General features: G+C 35.9%; 1 protein-coding gene across 5 annotated transcripts; it reads right to left on the reverse strand.

The window, feature by feature from the left end:
- Window positions 1-9311: 9311 nt before the first annotated feature.
- On the reverse strand, window positions 9312-17148 carry LOC123916528 (thaumatin-like protein 1b). Of its 5 annotated transcripts, XM_045968002.1 has the most exons (5): window positions 16602-17130; window positions 15778-16474; window positions 10187-10290; window positions 10032-10074; window positions 9312-9629 (listed from the first exon to the last, which is right to left on the reverse strand). In XM_045968002.1, the coding sequence occupies exons 1-4, from the start codon at window positions 16660-16662 to the stop codon at window positions 10064-10066; spliced, it is 873 nt and encodes a 290-aa protein (XP_045823958.1). In that variant the 5' UTR covers window positions 16663-17130; the 3' UTR covers window positions 9312-9629; window positions 10032-10063. The 5 variants fall into 5 exon arrangements, 4 of the variants coding, with proteins under 4 accessions (XP_045823958.1, XP_045823956.1, XP_045823957.1 ...); XR_006812197.1 differs by having other exon boundaries at window positions 10032-10290; window positions 16602-17129; XM_045968000.1 differs by lacking the exon at window positions 10032-10074 and having other exon boundaries at window positions 16602-17138.
- Window positions 17149-17966: the final 818 nt, after the last annotated feature.

The raw sequence follows: 17966 nt of genomic DNA on the forward strand, positions 1-17966 counted from the left end.
CTAAAAAATAGCATTCATAATTAATCCCTTAAAAATAACATTCATAGGGGTACATTTTTTTTCTTCTCTAGGGATATTGTCATATTGATTACAAATAATTGGTCATTGAGTAATTGGTATAGCATTCATAAGGGTACACATTTTTATTTTTATTTTTTAGGATTAAGAGTTGGCACGACCAACTTGAAATTTGTTTAAAATCAATTGATTTATATGGAAATTAATTATAAAACCTTGATCTGATAAGGGGAGAAGCACCCTGGGCTGTTTGTTAAAGCTCAAAGGTCAGGATGGCGCGGGTGCACGCTTCTGCCATAGCCGCGCGTACACTGGATCTAGTCCCTGTAAATACCCAAAAAACCCAAATTTGCTCATTTTCCATTCATTTTCTCTCTCTTCTTCTCTCTCTAATCCGAAAACTCTCTCCTCTCTCTTCTTTCACCTTCACCAATTTTGTTGTTGTTAAGTTTCACTAAATCATGCTTAGAAAAACATATATTATTACAACATGTTCATCACATTTCTTGATAGTGCTCTCAAGTTTAAACAAAATAAACAACATTTATAAGTATTTTAATCTCATTTTCTTCAAAATCAATCTCTTAAACAAAAAGTGCTTGAATCATCTACTTTTCCTTATAGTTGCATGATTTTTGCTCTAACTTGATGTACCTTAAATAGATGGGTTGCTTGAGCAAGCCCTTAAACAAAGTGATTGAATCCTCTACTCTTTCTTTTTTTTTTTTTTGTAAAATTTTTGTGTAAAAATTTGTGTTGTTTCGGTGGTGATGATGGTGGTTTTGAGAAGAAGTTGAAGATTTAATGTGATGTAGGTTGTGAAAGAGATAGAAAATTGATGTGTGTGGTGTGTGTGGGTGAGAGTGAGAGTGGTGGATGAAAGGTTAAGCTAGTGTGTGTATTTGATGGATTGAAATGAGTTTATATAGAGTGTTTGAAAGTGAAGAGGATAGATGAATGCTAAGTGAAGCTTTTAAAGCCAATGAAATTCTTACACATGCAATGCAATGAGGATATGAGAAACATAGCAAATGGTATTATGCAAAGTCATGGATGGATAGTATAGAAGAAAAATAACAAATGGTATTATGCAAAACTATGGATGGATAGTAGAGAATGAAGTAGAAGCACTACTTGTCACTTGATTAAGGTGTCATTTGGCTTAAAGAAGATATATGTGGTCAATGCATGCATGATGGAGGTTCCAAAAGCTTCTTGAGTAATTACCAAGACACATTTGTCACATGAGTATTGAACTTATTGCATCACACATGACATAAGACATTAAGTGCAAAGATCATGGCACACTTGTCATATCACTATTGGACTACACATGATAGGCCCACACATGCTTATAGGTGTCAAGAGATAGTTGGCCATGATGGATAAGATTTTTTAAGGAGTTAGGGTTTCCAATGACATCATGTATGATGTCATCTAATTAGGGTTGCAACTTCTATCTTTTATAGTAAGTAAAGATTTGTGTTGTTTTTCTTTTCTCTTATGCTCTTGTTTAAGAGTATTTGAGATGTAGTTCAAATATTTACTTTGGAGAGTGTGGGTGTACTAGGGTCATGGGGTGGCTGAGAGTGAAGTCTATGTGTTGTAACAATTTTCACATAGTGTTTATTCTCTGGTTGTCGTTTTTGACAACGACCGTGGTTTTTTCTCCAGTTTGGAGTTTCCACGTTATATTCTTGTGTTGTGATTGCGTTCTTTTATTTTCTCTATGCCGGTTTTTTTCCAACAAGTGGTATCAGAGCTCTTGGTTTGATTCAGGAGTAGGGAGTCCGCTGTGAAGTTTAGGCTAGAGAAAACTAATGGAAGAATCACGTTTGGCTTGTGGGAAATCAAGTCAAGGATATGGTGATGCAATTTGGGTTACACAAGGTCAGCCTGGAGAGACGGTGGTAATAATACTCAACATCAGTCTGGAGAGGCGGTGATAAGAATACTCGGGTTACGTCTGAAACAACAACTTATTATGATGCGGAGGTGCTAGTGGAAGTTGAGAATCAGTGTAGTGTTGAGTCATTGACTTTGGAAGCTCCTATCACATGTGTTTGAAGAAGAAATACTTTTGAATCCCTAGAGCTAGTTGAAGGTGGAGTTTTTCATCTCGGTGACGGAAAGCTTGTAAGGTTCAAGGTATGGGTGAGTTTCTTTTAACATAATGCGAGGTATTTTCTTGAACTTTGATGCATAGATAGTAGGTAGATACTTGTTAGATAGTTCTACTATTATTGGTTATGCATCTGTTACTAGTGGTGATTCTCATGTTTTGGTTAAGTTGTGGATCTTCGGGTGGGTACTTGTTAGTGACATGAGTTTAGTTGGACTAGTGAAACAAGGTTTACTAGGTGATGTAACTAAACTGGAATTGTTGGAGCCTAACAATGGTCTGAGGTGGTTTCATAGATGTTTGAAGTTGTTCAAGTGACACATTGGCATCAGTTTACATGGATGCAAGGTGTGTGATGATAGCGTGCGGGCATTGGTTGGCATTGATGCAAGGTACGCGGTTATCTCGATGGCTGATGAACTTCCGGAGAAAGCCAACATAGAAGTTGCACCATAAATTTTCAGCGAGGTTTCGAGATGAAATTCTTGGGATGGCTTGGTTCCAAGTGAAGAAAAATCTTGGGATGGTTTAGTTTCAAGTGAAGAAAATTCTTAGGATGGTTTAGTTCCAAGTGAAGTGTACTCTTTATGGTGGAGTATGATAATTTAATTTGTTGGTATAGACAATGAGAATTATGATTGTCGGTGAAGACAATGATTGTCGGTATAGACAATGAGAATTATGATTATCGGTGAAGACAATTATTGTCGGTATAGACAATGGAAGCAGAAGATTCTGATTGTCGGTATAGACAATGGAAGCAGAAGATTCTGATTGTTGGGGTTGATTGCAATGTAAGTCCCACATTGCTAATGAAGGAAAAAAAGGTAAAGGAAATTATATTTGAGAAGTCCCACATTGCTTAGAAAAGTGAAGAGTGGAGGAGCTCAATGCTATATAAAGAGACCTCAAGTTCCTTGTTTCAACACACCAAGTAGTAGCACTTGTAAACACTTTAAGTTTATATTTGTGTTGTTTTTCTTTTCTCTTATGCTCTTGTTTAAGAGTATTTGAGATGTAGTTCAAATATTTACTTTGGAGAGTGTGGGTGTACTAGGGTCATGGGGTGTTTGAGAGTGAAGTCTATGTGTTGTAACAATTTTCACATAGTGTTTATTCTCTGGTTGTCGTTTTTGACAACGACCGTGGTTTTTTCTCCGGTTTGGAGTTTCCACATTATATTCTTGTGTTGTGATTGCGTTCTTTTATTTTCTCTATACCGGTTTTTTCCAACAATATTTTATATGGAGAGGTCTCCTTATAAACTTTTATTTATCACTTTATATGTTGAGTTAAATTGTAATTCAAAAACTTATATTTTTTTAATTAAGACATTCTTAAAATCGGGAACAAATTCTATTTTTTTTTTGCAAAATTAAATTTATTAAAGAGTGAAATTATGCAATAAGATGTGCAAAACTCACTACTCCAAAACAAAGTATACACGAGAGTCACCATTACTAATGCTTTAGGCCTCCAATACATCCATGATCTATTACAACATGCTAAAGGAAACACTAAACTACACTGCCAAGAAACCAGCTCCTGAAATTAAAGAAAAAAGAATGTACCACACAAATGGACATCCAGTGCAACTAAAACTAGTGCAAACCGCTACAAGATAATAATGAATAATATTCAACACTGTCGATAGGATTGAAGGCCTGCCTCTGCTGAAAGACCAAGCTAAAGATCCATAAAAAATTCAGTACAGTAGAAGGCAATGATAATTGCAAAACGCTCCAAAAATAATGTGTCTTGGGATCTCGCGTCACGCCACTAATATGAACTTGGGCTTTAGAAACGAAACCGCTTCAGTCCCAAGACAACCGGACAATGACCTTATGAGATACTACCAAATCAGAATAATTATAACGAGCGATTGCACTTAACACATCCTCTTTCTCTAATCATGATACTTAGATCATAATTGAATCCATTAGATCGGTCTCTAAGGATTCTCCATGATAGGATCTTGATATGGATCTTTCAGACGCTCCTGGCACTCAGATTCAACAATTCAATCCTCCTCCTGCTGTCACGGGTTGAAACTGTTAGAGCGGAGAAGAGAGAGAGAGAGAGAGAGAGAGAGAGAATAGTTTCATCAATGAGTATTGATTTTATTGATCATATGAATACAATTTATAGAGATACAAATTGTAGTGTATTGCTTGGTCAACAAGCTAACTAGAGTAACTAACTCAGGTTAGTTACTAACTAACCAACAAACCAAAAGTAGTTACAACAACCTGTTATAACTAACAAACTAACAACTATCTTACAAAGCAAGTAACTAACAGAAACAGATGGACAGATGCTCCAGCATCTGGTACAACATCTTATGCAACTGATTGAATTGTTCTTCAACACTCCCCTTCAATTCAATCTCTCTACTTTCACAATACCCAACATGTTCCTTAGCTCTTTAAACCTGTCAGCCCTTAGTGGCTTGGTTAAGATATCTGCTACTTGAACATTGGTTCTACAGTGAACCACAATTAGTTTCTCCTTGCTGACTTAATCTGCTATTGCCATCACAGGTCTTTCTGTTTTCAATCTTGCAACTGGTGCCAAGCTTTCCAATTGAAAATCTGGCACATTGTGGACAAATGTTCCAATACCTGTTGCAACACCTGATTGCCACAACATTTCATTGGATTCAATGGATTGGACTTCATGTGACTTTATTGTACTAGTGTAGTTCAAGGGTTCTGTGACAACATGTAGTGCCAAATGCACTAAGTCACCATCATTTGTGATAAAGTTGTCTGAAACAGTCTCAAAGTGTTGAAGGCTTCTGGTTGATACTCTACCTCTTTCTGACCTTCTATCTTGAAATTCATCATGTGCTACTGTTGGTTCAATTTTTGCAGTAGCTTGTGGACTGTCACTTGTCTCTTGATCTTCAAAAGTGAATGGTAAGGCACGTTCCGAGCTTATGCCTGCAGCTTCCCAATTCCATTGTTATTTTTCATTGATTGTCACATTTCTGCTTGTTATAACCTTCTTAGTGACTGAATTGTATAGCTTGTAAACACCTGCAGTGTGGTAACCAATCAGAATTAGAGCTTCACTTTTGACATCCAGCTTTTTTTCTTTCTGATCTGGTATGTGTCTGTAGCATAGGGAGCCAAAAATTCTTAAATGCTTCACAGATGGAGTTGAACCACTCCATATAGCCTCTGGCACTTTGTTTAAGCATTTGGTTGGACATCTGTTCAACACATAACAGGCAGTTGTTACTGCTTCTCCCCAAAATGACTTAGGTAGCTTCTTCTCATTCAACATGCACCTTGTCATTTTCATAATGGTTGCGGTCCTCCTTTCACATACTCCATTATGTTGAGGTGTAATTTCATGTGAAATACCCTCCTTTTTGCAAAAACTTCTGAAGTGATGAGATGTATACTCACCTCCCCCATCACTTCTTAATACCTTTATCTTCCTCTCTGCTTATTTTTCAACTACTGCTTTGAACTTTTGAAAAACTACCAGCACTTCATCTTTACTTTTCCTGGGATACACCCACATCATTCTACTGAATTCATCAACAAAATACACAAAGTATCTATTTCCTCCTAATGATTCAGTAAAAGGACCACATACATCAATGTGTACTACATCAAGCTTGTCCCTAGCTCTTACTGATATATGATCAACACAAGATTTTCTCGATTGCTTGTCAACCAAGCAATTTCTGCACATATCCTTTGGCACTCTAATTTCTGGTAATCCATGGACCATATCTTTATTTTTCAAATTACCGAGGCTTTTGAAATTTAGATGTCCATACCTTAGATGCCATAACCATGTTGCGTCATGGATAGCTTCGCTAGCAAGGCAGTGTGAATCTGAAACTGTAAATTGGACTTGAAATGTCCTACTCTGAGACAATGGAGCATTCAAAATCAGCTTGTGTTGAGCATTGAAAACCTTCATTTCATTGTTCCCTAAATGCATTGTGAATCCTTTTTCAACTAATTGACCCATACTGAGTAAATTGCTTTGCATATTAGGAACATACATCACTCCTGTGATTAGTGCTTGATTACCAGCATTTCCTTTGATCAATACATCACCTACTCCTTCTGATGTAATTGTCATGTTATCTGCAAATCTGATGATGGATTTTCTTGAGCTATCATAGTTGATTAACCAATCTTTATGGCCTGTCATATGATTAGAACAGCCAGTGTCAAGATACCATATCTTGGAGTTATCAACATCGGAGCTTGTTGTCACCATCAGCAAAACATCATCTGAATCTGACTCATCATACCTTGCATGATGTGCCTCACTATCTTGCTTCTTCTTTCCCTTGCTTCTGCACTCAGAAGCATAGTGACCCCACTTTTCACATTTGTAGCATTGAATCTTGCTTTTGTCACTCTTCTTTCCACCATTCTTGCCCTTGATGAAACTGTCTTTCTTTGAAGATTCAGGTTGATCTTGATCACCATTGTGATCATTACTGAACTCAGCCTTTCCCTTATGTTTATTCCATTTATTCTTTCCCTTACCATTCTTGTTCCATTGTCCTCAATTCTTTGCATACAAAGCTTGTTCTTGACTGGCTTTGTTTTCTTTCCTTTCCTTTCCTTTCTTTCTTGCAGCCTCTGTTCATGTGCTTCAAGTGAACTCTGCAGTTCATTGACAGTTATTGTGGAGAGATCTTTGGATTCTTCAATTGCCACCACTATGTGATCATATTGAGGGTTCAATGTTCTGAGAACTTTCTCAATTACTAGTTGATCTGAAATTGTTTCACCATAGTTTTTCATTGAATTAACCAAAGTCTGCAATCTTGTAAAATACTCACCAATGGATTCTTTATCCAACATGCCCAACAATTCATATTTCCTTCGAAGAGATTGAAGTTTCACTTTTTTGACTTTATCTCCTCCACCATGAGCATTACTGAGTATATCCCAAGCAGCTTTTGCTCCAGCAATCTTCTCAAAATTTGATGAATCCACACATTGATGGATCAAGAACAAGGCCTTACTGTCTTTCTTCTTGACTTCTCTGAAAGCAGTTTGCTGATCCTGTGTTGCATTGGCTGCAAGGGGCTCATAACCAGTGGTGATGAGATCTTCAACATCTTGATAGCTGAAGATTACATTCATCTTCACACACCATTGGTCCCAATTCTTGCCGTCAAGAATTGGAAGATTTGCAGGAAAAGAATTGTTATTGTTATTCATTTTGATGAATCAATGAACAAGAACAAGAAAGAATGGTTATTTTCGGAGCGAAAAGGGAATTGGATCGAAAACCTAAAAGGCTAACTGATACCACTTGTTAGAGTGGAGAAGAGAGTGAGAGAGAGGGAATAGTTTCATCAATGAGTATTGATTTTATTGATCATATGAATACAATTTATAGAGATACAAATTGCAGTGTATTGTTTGGTCAACAAGCTAACTAGAGTAACTAACTCAGGTTAGTTACTAACTAACCAACAAACCAAAAGTAGTTACAACAACCTGTTATAACTAACAAACTAACAACTATCTTACAAAGCAAGTAACTAATAGAAACAGAGGGACAAATGCTCCAACATCTGGTACATCATCTTATGCAACTGATTGAATTGTTCTTCAACAGAAACAGATACACGACATGGACCATCTGATCCGACGCACTGGGTTCTCACTCCTTGCCACAACAACATGCTGATCTCCCACATATCACAACAGACCTCCAACCACAAAAGCCTCAAGATTGCACCTATTAAAATCACCCAGACCGACCACTTACAGATATGCTGAACGCACGAACAAAACCGAACAAACAGCAGACAAAAAAACTCCTAATGTAGCCGCGATACCTCACACAACACGATCAATTTTAATAGCGAACAATACCTTCTGCTCCTATGTATGCTAAAGGATTCGACCACCATTGACTCCAATCATAACTGAATTTGGGCGATTTACTTCTCAGTTCTCAGCCAGTTCCACCATAACGACTTAATTGATGTCCGCAGTTGCTTTTACATCCACTTCTTTATTTTTGAAAATCCTTTCTTTTCTCGCCTTCCAAATGCTAGCGAAAGTTTTTGATGTAGTTATTGATTATTGGTTGCAGTTCATCTATATATTTATGTAACACATGCACATATTCTCAATACAAGAATTCAGAGACCACTACGGCTAAGACATCACTTACATTCCTTTAGGTTCGAAATATCATATGGAGGCCATGTTGGCATGATTCTAAATTAGAGATATTCTTTTGTCGCACTACGAGTTTCTCGTGCACCTTATTTTTATTCACTAGCTACTTAACTAACGAATGTTATAAAATGAGAAATTTAAAGAAAAAAGCTACTTAAGTAATAAAGAAAACTACTTAAGTAATGGTAATTGAAATCCATAATTTTGGTACAGAAAAAAAAAAACTACAATAAGAAACCAAGTGATAAAGTCAAGAAACAATTCTGGGCAAGAGGCATATATTTCATACTCTCAAAGAATTCTAAATGCACATAATCAAACAAACAAGAGTATGAGCTAACAAGTACCTTTACCATTTGCATATACCTATTTTTATTCTCTAATATGTGCTCTTAAAGCACCTTTAGCATTTGCATCTTTTAGTTCGTTTTTTCCCCTTCTAACAAATCACTTATCCCTGCAGTCACTTATTTCCCAGAACAACAACAATGGTACTCGGGCACACTAACGGAGCAACTTGGGCACTTGGCTATCACTAGGACATAAATCGAGTTTATAAGCAGAAAAAAGAAAAAAACTTAAATGACATACCTGACACAAACACATAACATAATGGACTACATATGCAATCTTGCTCAGTTTTACAAGTCCTTGTTGATTTAGGACTTATATTCACTAACACTAGAAATCTAACAAAATTTGCAGATGAGATTTATGTATCTATAATTGAGTATCGTCTCTTTATTCGACTCGACAATAGAAGAAGTGCTAGCTATCGATTATAACACTACCAAAGTGCCCTTTTTTACTTGGGAATAACCTGAGTAGGCTGGATTAATACCTGCAGCTGTTACCAGTGTTTCCTTATGTTTCTCTTGTATGTAAATACTCATACTTTTTATTTCTCGAAGTTATCTTGTGAATATTGCCAACATTTGCTATATAAGAACACCAAACAAAACCAATAAAATGCTACAAAAATAAGTACAGGCTCAATCAAAGCTTTTTCCTATAAATTTAATATGGTACCAAATATACATTTGAATTTTGAGCATGTTGAATCCAAAAATTGTGCACGAAGCATCACTCCATAAAACTCATGTTTGTGCTGTATATTGAGGTTCCATCATAACTAGGAAAATCTAGACTACAAAAATACTTACAAAATTATAATGCCTCCATTGATAAAAAGATAAAAAGCAGAATTGAAGAACCGCCAGAGTTCAACTAGTGATAGTTGAAGTATATTAAAAAGATACAACATAGAAACAATATTTACAGTGTGCTTCCTATATGCTATCTTTCAAGTCCTGCATGATGAGTAGAATCAGCACAGCAGCCATTTAATATTACATTTTCAAATGATAAAGCTCAGGTCAAGTTGCTTAGGTCATGCTGGTCATTCACCATTAAAAATAGGTAGAAGCACTTTTTCCTGTACTGTAGTCAACAATTCCACACATTCATGCAATCAGCACATCATTGATAGCCATTCGATCGAGATCAAACAGTCTAGATTTCAAGTCCATGTTTTAGATTTTAAAAGGAATCAAAATCAGCATTGAAATCTGAACCCTTTAATCCCGATCTAACGACCATCAATGTGCTGGCTGCGTGAATGCGTGGAATATGATCAACAATTGCATGAACAACTTGACCTAAGTTTCATCCATTGTCAAATAGCAAGAATACACATGGTACAGAAAGCATACATGATTACAGTAAGAACAGGCTAGTGTTTGTGTTACTTTCTGCCTAAAGTATACATACAAAGTTAGCCATAAATAGTGTTAATTATGTGGGCAAGACAGGAAAAATGCCACAGCGATAGATGCAACATAAGCTATAATCTGCGATTGGATCAGACCTGTTGACGATGAACCGCCTGAATGCTTTTTTGAGAAGTACATCATAGTTGTGTTTACAAGAGGAAGCGGTGCCCCATCTTTCCTTGCTCCCAACAGTTTTTGGCTGCTCAAAGGCCACATAAGATACATGCATATGTTAATGTCATATTAACTACTCAAAAGGAGCACACAAAGTCTTCACCTAATAAAGATAAAGATGTCAATATCCCTAAAAATTGGCTTGTGCGATTTGTGTGAGGAATGTCGGCCATTACAAGAAAAAACACCAAGGAAAATCGAAACACCAAAATGAAAAGCAAGTTTGGAAACGAAGTTCAAAAAGCTCACATAAATAAGAGAAGTTTTAACTTTAAAGAGGTATGCATATATTTAAGCATATATATAAATACGTGTGTAGAATATGGAAAAGATATTTAAAGTTTATTCATATTATTTATGGTTGGGAGATTATGACTATTCATATTACTATTATACAAACTAAGCACCAGGAGTGCGCTACATATGCCATAGCCATAGACTACTGCACCAAGACCCATAATTAAAAACAAGACCAAAAGTTGTTATGAATTATGCAGAAACAAAACAGAAGTAAAAAACTAGTACCAGAGAAATGGTGGACATGCCTAGGGGTGACAAAATAGATGGATTGGCTGGATTTGGATGGATCAAAATAATCCATTAATATTGGCTAGATTTGGATGGATCAAAATAATCCATTAATCCATCCAAATTTTATTAAAATAATCCAATCCATCCAATAAATATATGATCCATCGAATCCATCCATTATTATATCTTAAGGATGAATATCCATCCGATCCATCTACTAAAGTAAAATATATTAATCTCCTTTTTTTAAAAAACATATTTATTAATTGATTAATAAAACAAATTTATTTATTTTATTTTAAAAATATAATTTGTAGACATGCTTAAATGGCTTGCACCTAGAGAGATAAAAGGGTTAAGAAGAGGCTTCCTAGGCCTAACAGGCTATTGCAGAAAATTTGTTAAAAACTATGACAAGACAAGATAGCATGGACTTTGACACAATTACTCAAGAAGGATAAATTTGTTTGGAGTGATGAAGCGCTACATGCTTTTGAACGGCTCAAACAAGCCATGACTTAGTATCCTTGTGCTAGCTGTCCTAAATTTTGATAAAGAATTCACTAAGGAGGCTGATGCTTCTGCTAGAGGAATAGGAACTGTGCTAATGCAAAGGGAAGACCCATTGCTTATATGAGTCAAACACTCTCTAATAGAGGACAAAGGAAGTCAGCATATGAGAGGGAACTCATGGCTATAGTAATAGCTATCCAGAAATGGAGACCATACTTGTTAGGCAGACATTTTAAGGTGCATATAGATCAGAAGAGCCTTAAATTTCTCACTGAACAAAAAACTATGGGAAAAGAGCAGCAAACGTGGATTAGTTAATTGTTAGGCTATGATTTTGAAGTTAAATATAAGCCTGGCAAAGAAAATAGTGCAGCAGATGCACTTTCTAGACAAATGCACTATGCAAGTAACACTACAATCAGACGTGAAGCATGGGAAAGAGTATGAAAAGAGGTACATACATGCAGATACAAAGTAAAAACAAAAAATAGTGCAAGAGCTGATGATAGATCCAAACAGTCACACAGGTTATAAATTGAAGCAAGGGATGTTATTTAACAAAGGCAAAATTGTTTTACCAAAAAGATTCACTTAGAATCTCTTGGATCTTACATGAGATGCACAACACTACTAATGGTAGGCACTCTGGCCATTTTAGAACTTATAAAAGGATTGTTGGGCTAGTCTATTGGGAAAGGATGAGAAGAGTTATTCAAGAATATGTACAGTCTTGTGAAATATGTTAGAGAAACAAATTTTAAACTTCAGGGGGTTATTACAACCATTACCAGTGCCTAATCAAATTTGGAGTGACATCTCTAAGATGTTATTGGAGGGTTACCTAAGGTAGCAGATATAGATACCGCCATGGTAGTAGTGAACATGCTTATGCTCATTTTATCCCTGTGAGTCATCCTTACACTGCCAAAGACGTTGTTGAGTTGTTCATCAAGGAAGTGGTAAAATTACATCGTTTTCCCAGTTCCATGTGTCAGACAGAGATAAGGTGTTTTTGAGCTCATTTTGGTCAGAATTGTTCAAACAAGTTGGCACCAAACTGAAGTATAACAATGCATACCATCCACAGACAGATGGCCAGATAGAGGTAGTTAACAAATGTGTAAAAACTTATTTGATGTGCATCGCTGGAAGGAAGCGCAATGGCCAAAATGGTTAGGATGGACAAAATATTGGTGTTGTACCAATATTCAGCCCATCCCAACCACTTTGACTACTGCTTTTGCTTCTTCCCAGTGATGCATCTTAAATAAGTCTATGCACATCTATTGACCACTTTTGTCTGACCATCAGTCTCAGAGTGGTATGCATTACTATACTTCAGTTTGATGCTAACTTTTTCGAACCATTCCGACCAAAATGAACTTAAAATCACATTATCTCGGTCTGATACAATAAAAATGGAAAATCCATGTAGTTTTACCATATCTCTAATGAATAATTCAGCAATATCCTTAGCATTGTATGAGTGACTGACTGAGATAAAGTGAGCATACTTAGCGAGTCTATCAACTACCACCATGATGATATCTACTCCTGCCACCTTAGGAAGTCCACTAACAAAGTTCATTGAAATATCACTCCAAATCTGAGTAGGAATTGGTAATGGTCGCAACAAACCTCCCGACTAAGAGTTTGATATTTATTTCTTTGGCACGCTTCACAAGACTGCACATACTTCTGAAAAACTCGTCACATTCCTTACCAATAGCCAGAATGCCCTCCATAGATGTGTCATGCATCTCATGCAATATCCAAGAGACTCTAGGAGAGTCTTTTGGTATAACAATTATGTCCTCATGGTACAATCTACCCTGCTTCAAATGGAATCTTGTGTGACTGTTAGGATCCATCGTTAAATCTTGCACTATCTTTTTCAACTTCTGATCTGATTGTATCTCATCCTCTAGTCCTTCCCATGCCTCACACTTCACTGTAGTGATAGTTGCATATTGCATTTGTCTATATTATGCATCACTTGCATTATTTTCCTTGCCTGACTTGCTGATCCATCTTTGTTGCTCTTCTCCCATGACTTTATGTTAAGTGAGAAACCTAAGATTTTTCTAATCAGTATGTGGACGTTGAAATGTCTGCCTAATAAATAAGGCCTCAATTTTTGTATGGCTGTTACAATAACCATTATTTCTCTTTCATAAACTGACTTTCCTTTGAGCATTTTCAGGCAGAGTTTGACTCATAGGCAATAGGTCTTCCTTCTTGCATCAACACAACCCCAATTCCTTTTCTAGATGCATCAGTCTCAATTATGCACCGACACAATTGAAATTCTTTTTCAAAATTAGGGACAACCATGTACAGGTATATTAGTCATGGCCTGTTTTAACTGTTCAAATGCTTGTTGAGGTGCTTCTCCCCACATAAAACTATCTTTCTTTAATAATTGTGCCAGTGGCCAAGCTATTTTACCATAGTTCTTGACAAATTTTCTATAATATCCTGTTAATTCAAGAAAACCTCTCAACCCTTTAATCTCCTTAGGCACATGTTATTTGAACATATCTTCAACTTTCATCGGATCAGCAGATACATCATTATCAGAAATTAAATGGATTAAATATTCAATCTGCTCTCGGCCATATGTGCATTTTTTTTAATAGCATACAATTGATTAATCTTTAACACTAGCAGGGTTTTCTTCAAATGTTGCTTATGCTCCTCGACACTCTTACTATATATATACTCCCTCTGGTCACATTTATTGGCAAAAAAAGCTGTTTACGCGGTGTTTAAGAAATTCAGTTAACTGTAGTTAATTTTATTGATTTGATGTAAAACATAAGTCAAGTTTACTATATAATTGTAACTAGCACAATGTTTAAGAAAGACCTACAGTACTAGAACAAATGACCATACGTAGAAATATGCATTACTTACCTTGGAAATCACATGCAACTTTTAGAAAGTAAAAGTGGAATAAATGCCTAAAGAAAAATAGTAGAATTAAACAAGGGTATATTAGGAATAGTAGTATTAATTATTTTAAAAGTAGTTTAGTTTTGCTTATAATAGTGACCAAAATTTGAAGTGTTTTTTTGCTTATAAATGTGAACAAAACAAACAACAGGACCAAAAGTTGTTATGAATTATGCAGGAACAAAACAGAAGTGAAAAACTAGTCAACAGCAAAAGCCCTCCACCAAGGCTGAAAAGTTCTACTATAATACTCCAAACATTTAACACAACTCCATTCAGAATTTTGACACCTGATAGACCAAGTCTTAACTACCTATTTTCAATCATCACCCCCTTCTAAAATATCACTGAGACCACTGAATGGCATGCACCAAATCAACTCATTTTAACCATACAAAAACTCCACAGCATTGAAAAATTGATCCTACTGGTTTGGCTCGGTCATTTATTAAAATACTCAACGGCCACCACTTAATCCTAGTTAGATCAGCGGCATTTGCTCTAAGTACTACCCCCAGATGCAATTAGGATATTCCCTCTTCAAACGCATCCCATTCAGCCCTCTCCTCCATTCCGGATAAGATTTTCCCAATGACTACTTTTTTTTTTACGCAAACCCATGACTACTTAAAATTGGGGAAAAGATACAACAAAAGTATAATATAATCAGCTCGTGTAATTTGGACCTGAGAACCTGTGGCCGATTGTCATTGCTTGGAATGCAAGTTGTCAATTCTTTTCCATATTTCAAGGTAGAAAATGTTTTTTTTTTTGTTGCTGTTGGTCCAAAATCTTCTTTTGTTACGTTATTTGACTTATTTTTTTATGAGAAAACATCACCCCAATGTTTCATTGAAACACAAATCCAATTATTAAATGAATTTTTTATTTATTAAAATATGGTAATTATTCATTTCATTTGAACACACTATAATGGTACAGTAACATATAAAAATGCTCCCAATCAACTATAGCCCCTTCATTCTAGTCCACAAAACATGTGCAGTTTATTATTAATTAATCATTAAAATTAAGACATGGTCCTACATGCTAGACTCAACCGAGATATATGTGCAACATGTGTTGTGGAAATGGACCTCTAATAAATGAGAGTCTTAAAAAAAATTACAGGGTAGTAGGATCAATAAATTAGAGGGTGCAAAACTTAATATATTACGGTAAAATATAAAGGTCCACTTTCTAGGCCCACTTTCTCTAATATGTTAATTACAAGAATCATTATTTTTTGATGTTATTTGTAATTTAAATCAAGTATAATTTTTTTAGAAAACATTATGTTTTTTTTATAAAGAGACAATTTTTAACATTTTCAAATGACCTTCAAAAGCTCGTAACCAACACTGGTCCATGCACTTATGACACAAGCAACACAATCTATAACGCACACTTCTCAAGCATTCTTAACAAATTTCATAACCTAATATTCATTCATAATCAAAAGCTAAAAACAGATTTACGAAGCTTATGGTAAAAGAGTAAAGAGTAATTGTACCTTGTATAAGGTAAAGGACAAAACACTATCAAATAGTTAGCAGAAGCACATGTGTAGGTACTGGTCTTATCATCATACGCGTAGCTATATGCGCGTGGGCAAGCATGCTTAAAAAACAACGAGTAAACAGACGGACCACACGTGTCAGGCGTTGAGTACGCCTCACTACAACAATAACGAGGATCCCCAAAAGCTTCACACGCGCTTCTACAAGCAACACTTCCACCACTCCCATTACCACGCGCCACCTTAAGATCTGCCGGACAACCGCCGTTAAGATCCACAAGACAACCGGTTGCACTGCAGCCACCTCTAGTCCCTCCTTGAGCCACGATCAGCATCGGAAGATTATAACCGTCGACCATACTCACGTCGTAGAAATCCAACCCGTCTGCTCCGTTCAAGGTGAACTCCGCCAATGTTGCCGGAGGTTTGGCACCACCTCCGGCACAGGAAACTTTTCCAGAACCACAGTCGGCGGTTACGCAGGAGAATTTTCCGTCGGAGTCTCGGCCGCAGAGAGACCTTGCCCATAACCGACCTGACCAAGATCTCGGGATTTGTATAGTCCTTGATTTTCCACTCTTGAGGGTGAATCCGGTGGTTGGTAGCGGCGGCGAGGTGGCGCCGGAGAGTAATCCTGGCCATATAGTGTAACGGCATCTGTTAACAATCTTGAACGATGCTGATTGAACCTCTGAAAAGAATTAAAGGACCAAATTGAAAAGTTAAGTTAAAATTTAACGCTAGTATTAAGTACTAAGTAGCAATTTTTGAAAAATAAATGAAAATTGAGTGAGGGTTTGTGAAGTTTATTTATTTACCTGAGAGGAAAGATAATGTAATGAAGGTGAGAAAAATGAGAAAGAGAATTAAGCGAGCCATGATGTGAGGATGATAAGTAAAGAACAAAAGTTTGAAGAAAAAAGATATATTGATTTCAGAAAACACCAAATAACTTGTTCACTTTCTATGGAAGCTGTGTGAGTGTGGTGTCAGGTGTGTGTTAGCTTCTTCTTTTGAATTGCTTTTCTTTTGTTTCTTTTCTTCTGTTCTCTGCAGCTCAGCTGACTCACTTCTTCACTCTTTTGGCTGGCTGCTCCAATAAATCATCTACCTTCCTTTTCTTACTTTTTTTTTTTTTCATTTCTTCTTCTTCTTCTTCAAATGAGTGAATTAGTATTTTGATTTTTGGAATTATATAACGATTTTTTTTTCACTTGAAATGTTTCACTTGAAATTATATAACCAAAATAATTACACACATGAGTGAAAGACAAACAATAAATTATAAAGCTAATCTTTTTTGGAATAATTTTCACTCTTGTGGTGGCTGCTCCAATAAATCATCTACCTTCCTTTTCTTACTTTTGTTTTTGAATTGCTTTTCTTTTGTTTCTTTTGTTTCTTTTCTTCCGTTCTCTACAGCTCAGATGACTCACTTCTTCGAATTTAGATCTCCTCCATCCTATGAACTCCCGATACGTGACACGATATCGATATTTATTTTGATAAATGGAACAGAGTTTGAACCTCAGTCCGACCTAACAATTTCGACATTTTTACCACTTGTGACTATACTTTTGACAATTATGAATTGTTATCAATTTTGAAATTTTTACCAATTTGGTAGATAGATAAAATTTCGACATTGTTGCATTTCTTACCATTTGTGACTATACTTGCACATGATAAAAATATAATGGAATCTTGCAACTAGGTTTTATAAAGTTGAACAAGATATTTAAGACAAAATTTGTCTAGAAATCTTATTTATTTTTTAATATGCATACTATATTATTTTTTACACTCTGGTAATTTGGCATGGAGGAGTCGTGAGTGATTTTTGGAAAAATATTTTTATTTTACTTATTTTTTGGTGGTGTGATAAAAATATTGGGGGGTATGAGATTAAAAATTTTCACCCTAAACTAAGATTTGGGCCAAGTGCTTCTTATATATTAGGCCCAAGTTATATAATAATCCAAGCACACTATAAATAATGATTCCTTCTTCTCGCGACCCCTTAATCTCACAGACACCCCCTGCCTTCCAATACTAATCCGCATCGCAATGCAGGATGCGAGTGTGTTAATAGCAAAAATTGGAAGAAAAAAATAGTTCGCATCCTAGAATGCGAACCTTATAAAATCTAATATTTTTGTATATCCCCCTTCATTCACACCCTA

The sequence above is a fragment of the Trifolium pratense genome, linkage group LG3 (assembly GCF_020283565.1).
Source record: "Trifolium pratense cultivar HEN17-A07 linkage group LG3, ARS_RC_1.1, whole genome shotgun sequence".
In the NCBI taxonomy this organism is placed as follows: Eukaryota; Viridiplantae; Streptophyta; class Magnoliopsida; order Fabales; family Fabaceae; genus Trifolium; species Trifolium pratense.

Excerpts from the sequence above, each read along its gene's own strand:
- LOC123916528 (XM_045967998.1), bottom strand. The coding sequence starts at position 16,662 with ATGGCTCGCTTAATTCTCTTTCTCATTTTTCTCACCTTCATTACATTA. Across the intron at positions 16,475-16,601 it reads TACATTATCTTTCCTCTCAG|AGGTTCAATCAGCATCGTTC; the intron begins GTAAATAAATAA and ends AATTCTTTTCAG. Across the intron at positions 10,291-15,777 it reads TGTCCTTTACCTTATACAAG|CCAAAAACTGTTGGGAGCAA; the intron begins GTACAATTACTC and ends GCCTTTGAGCAG.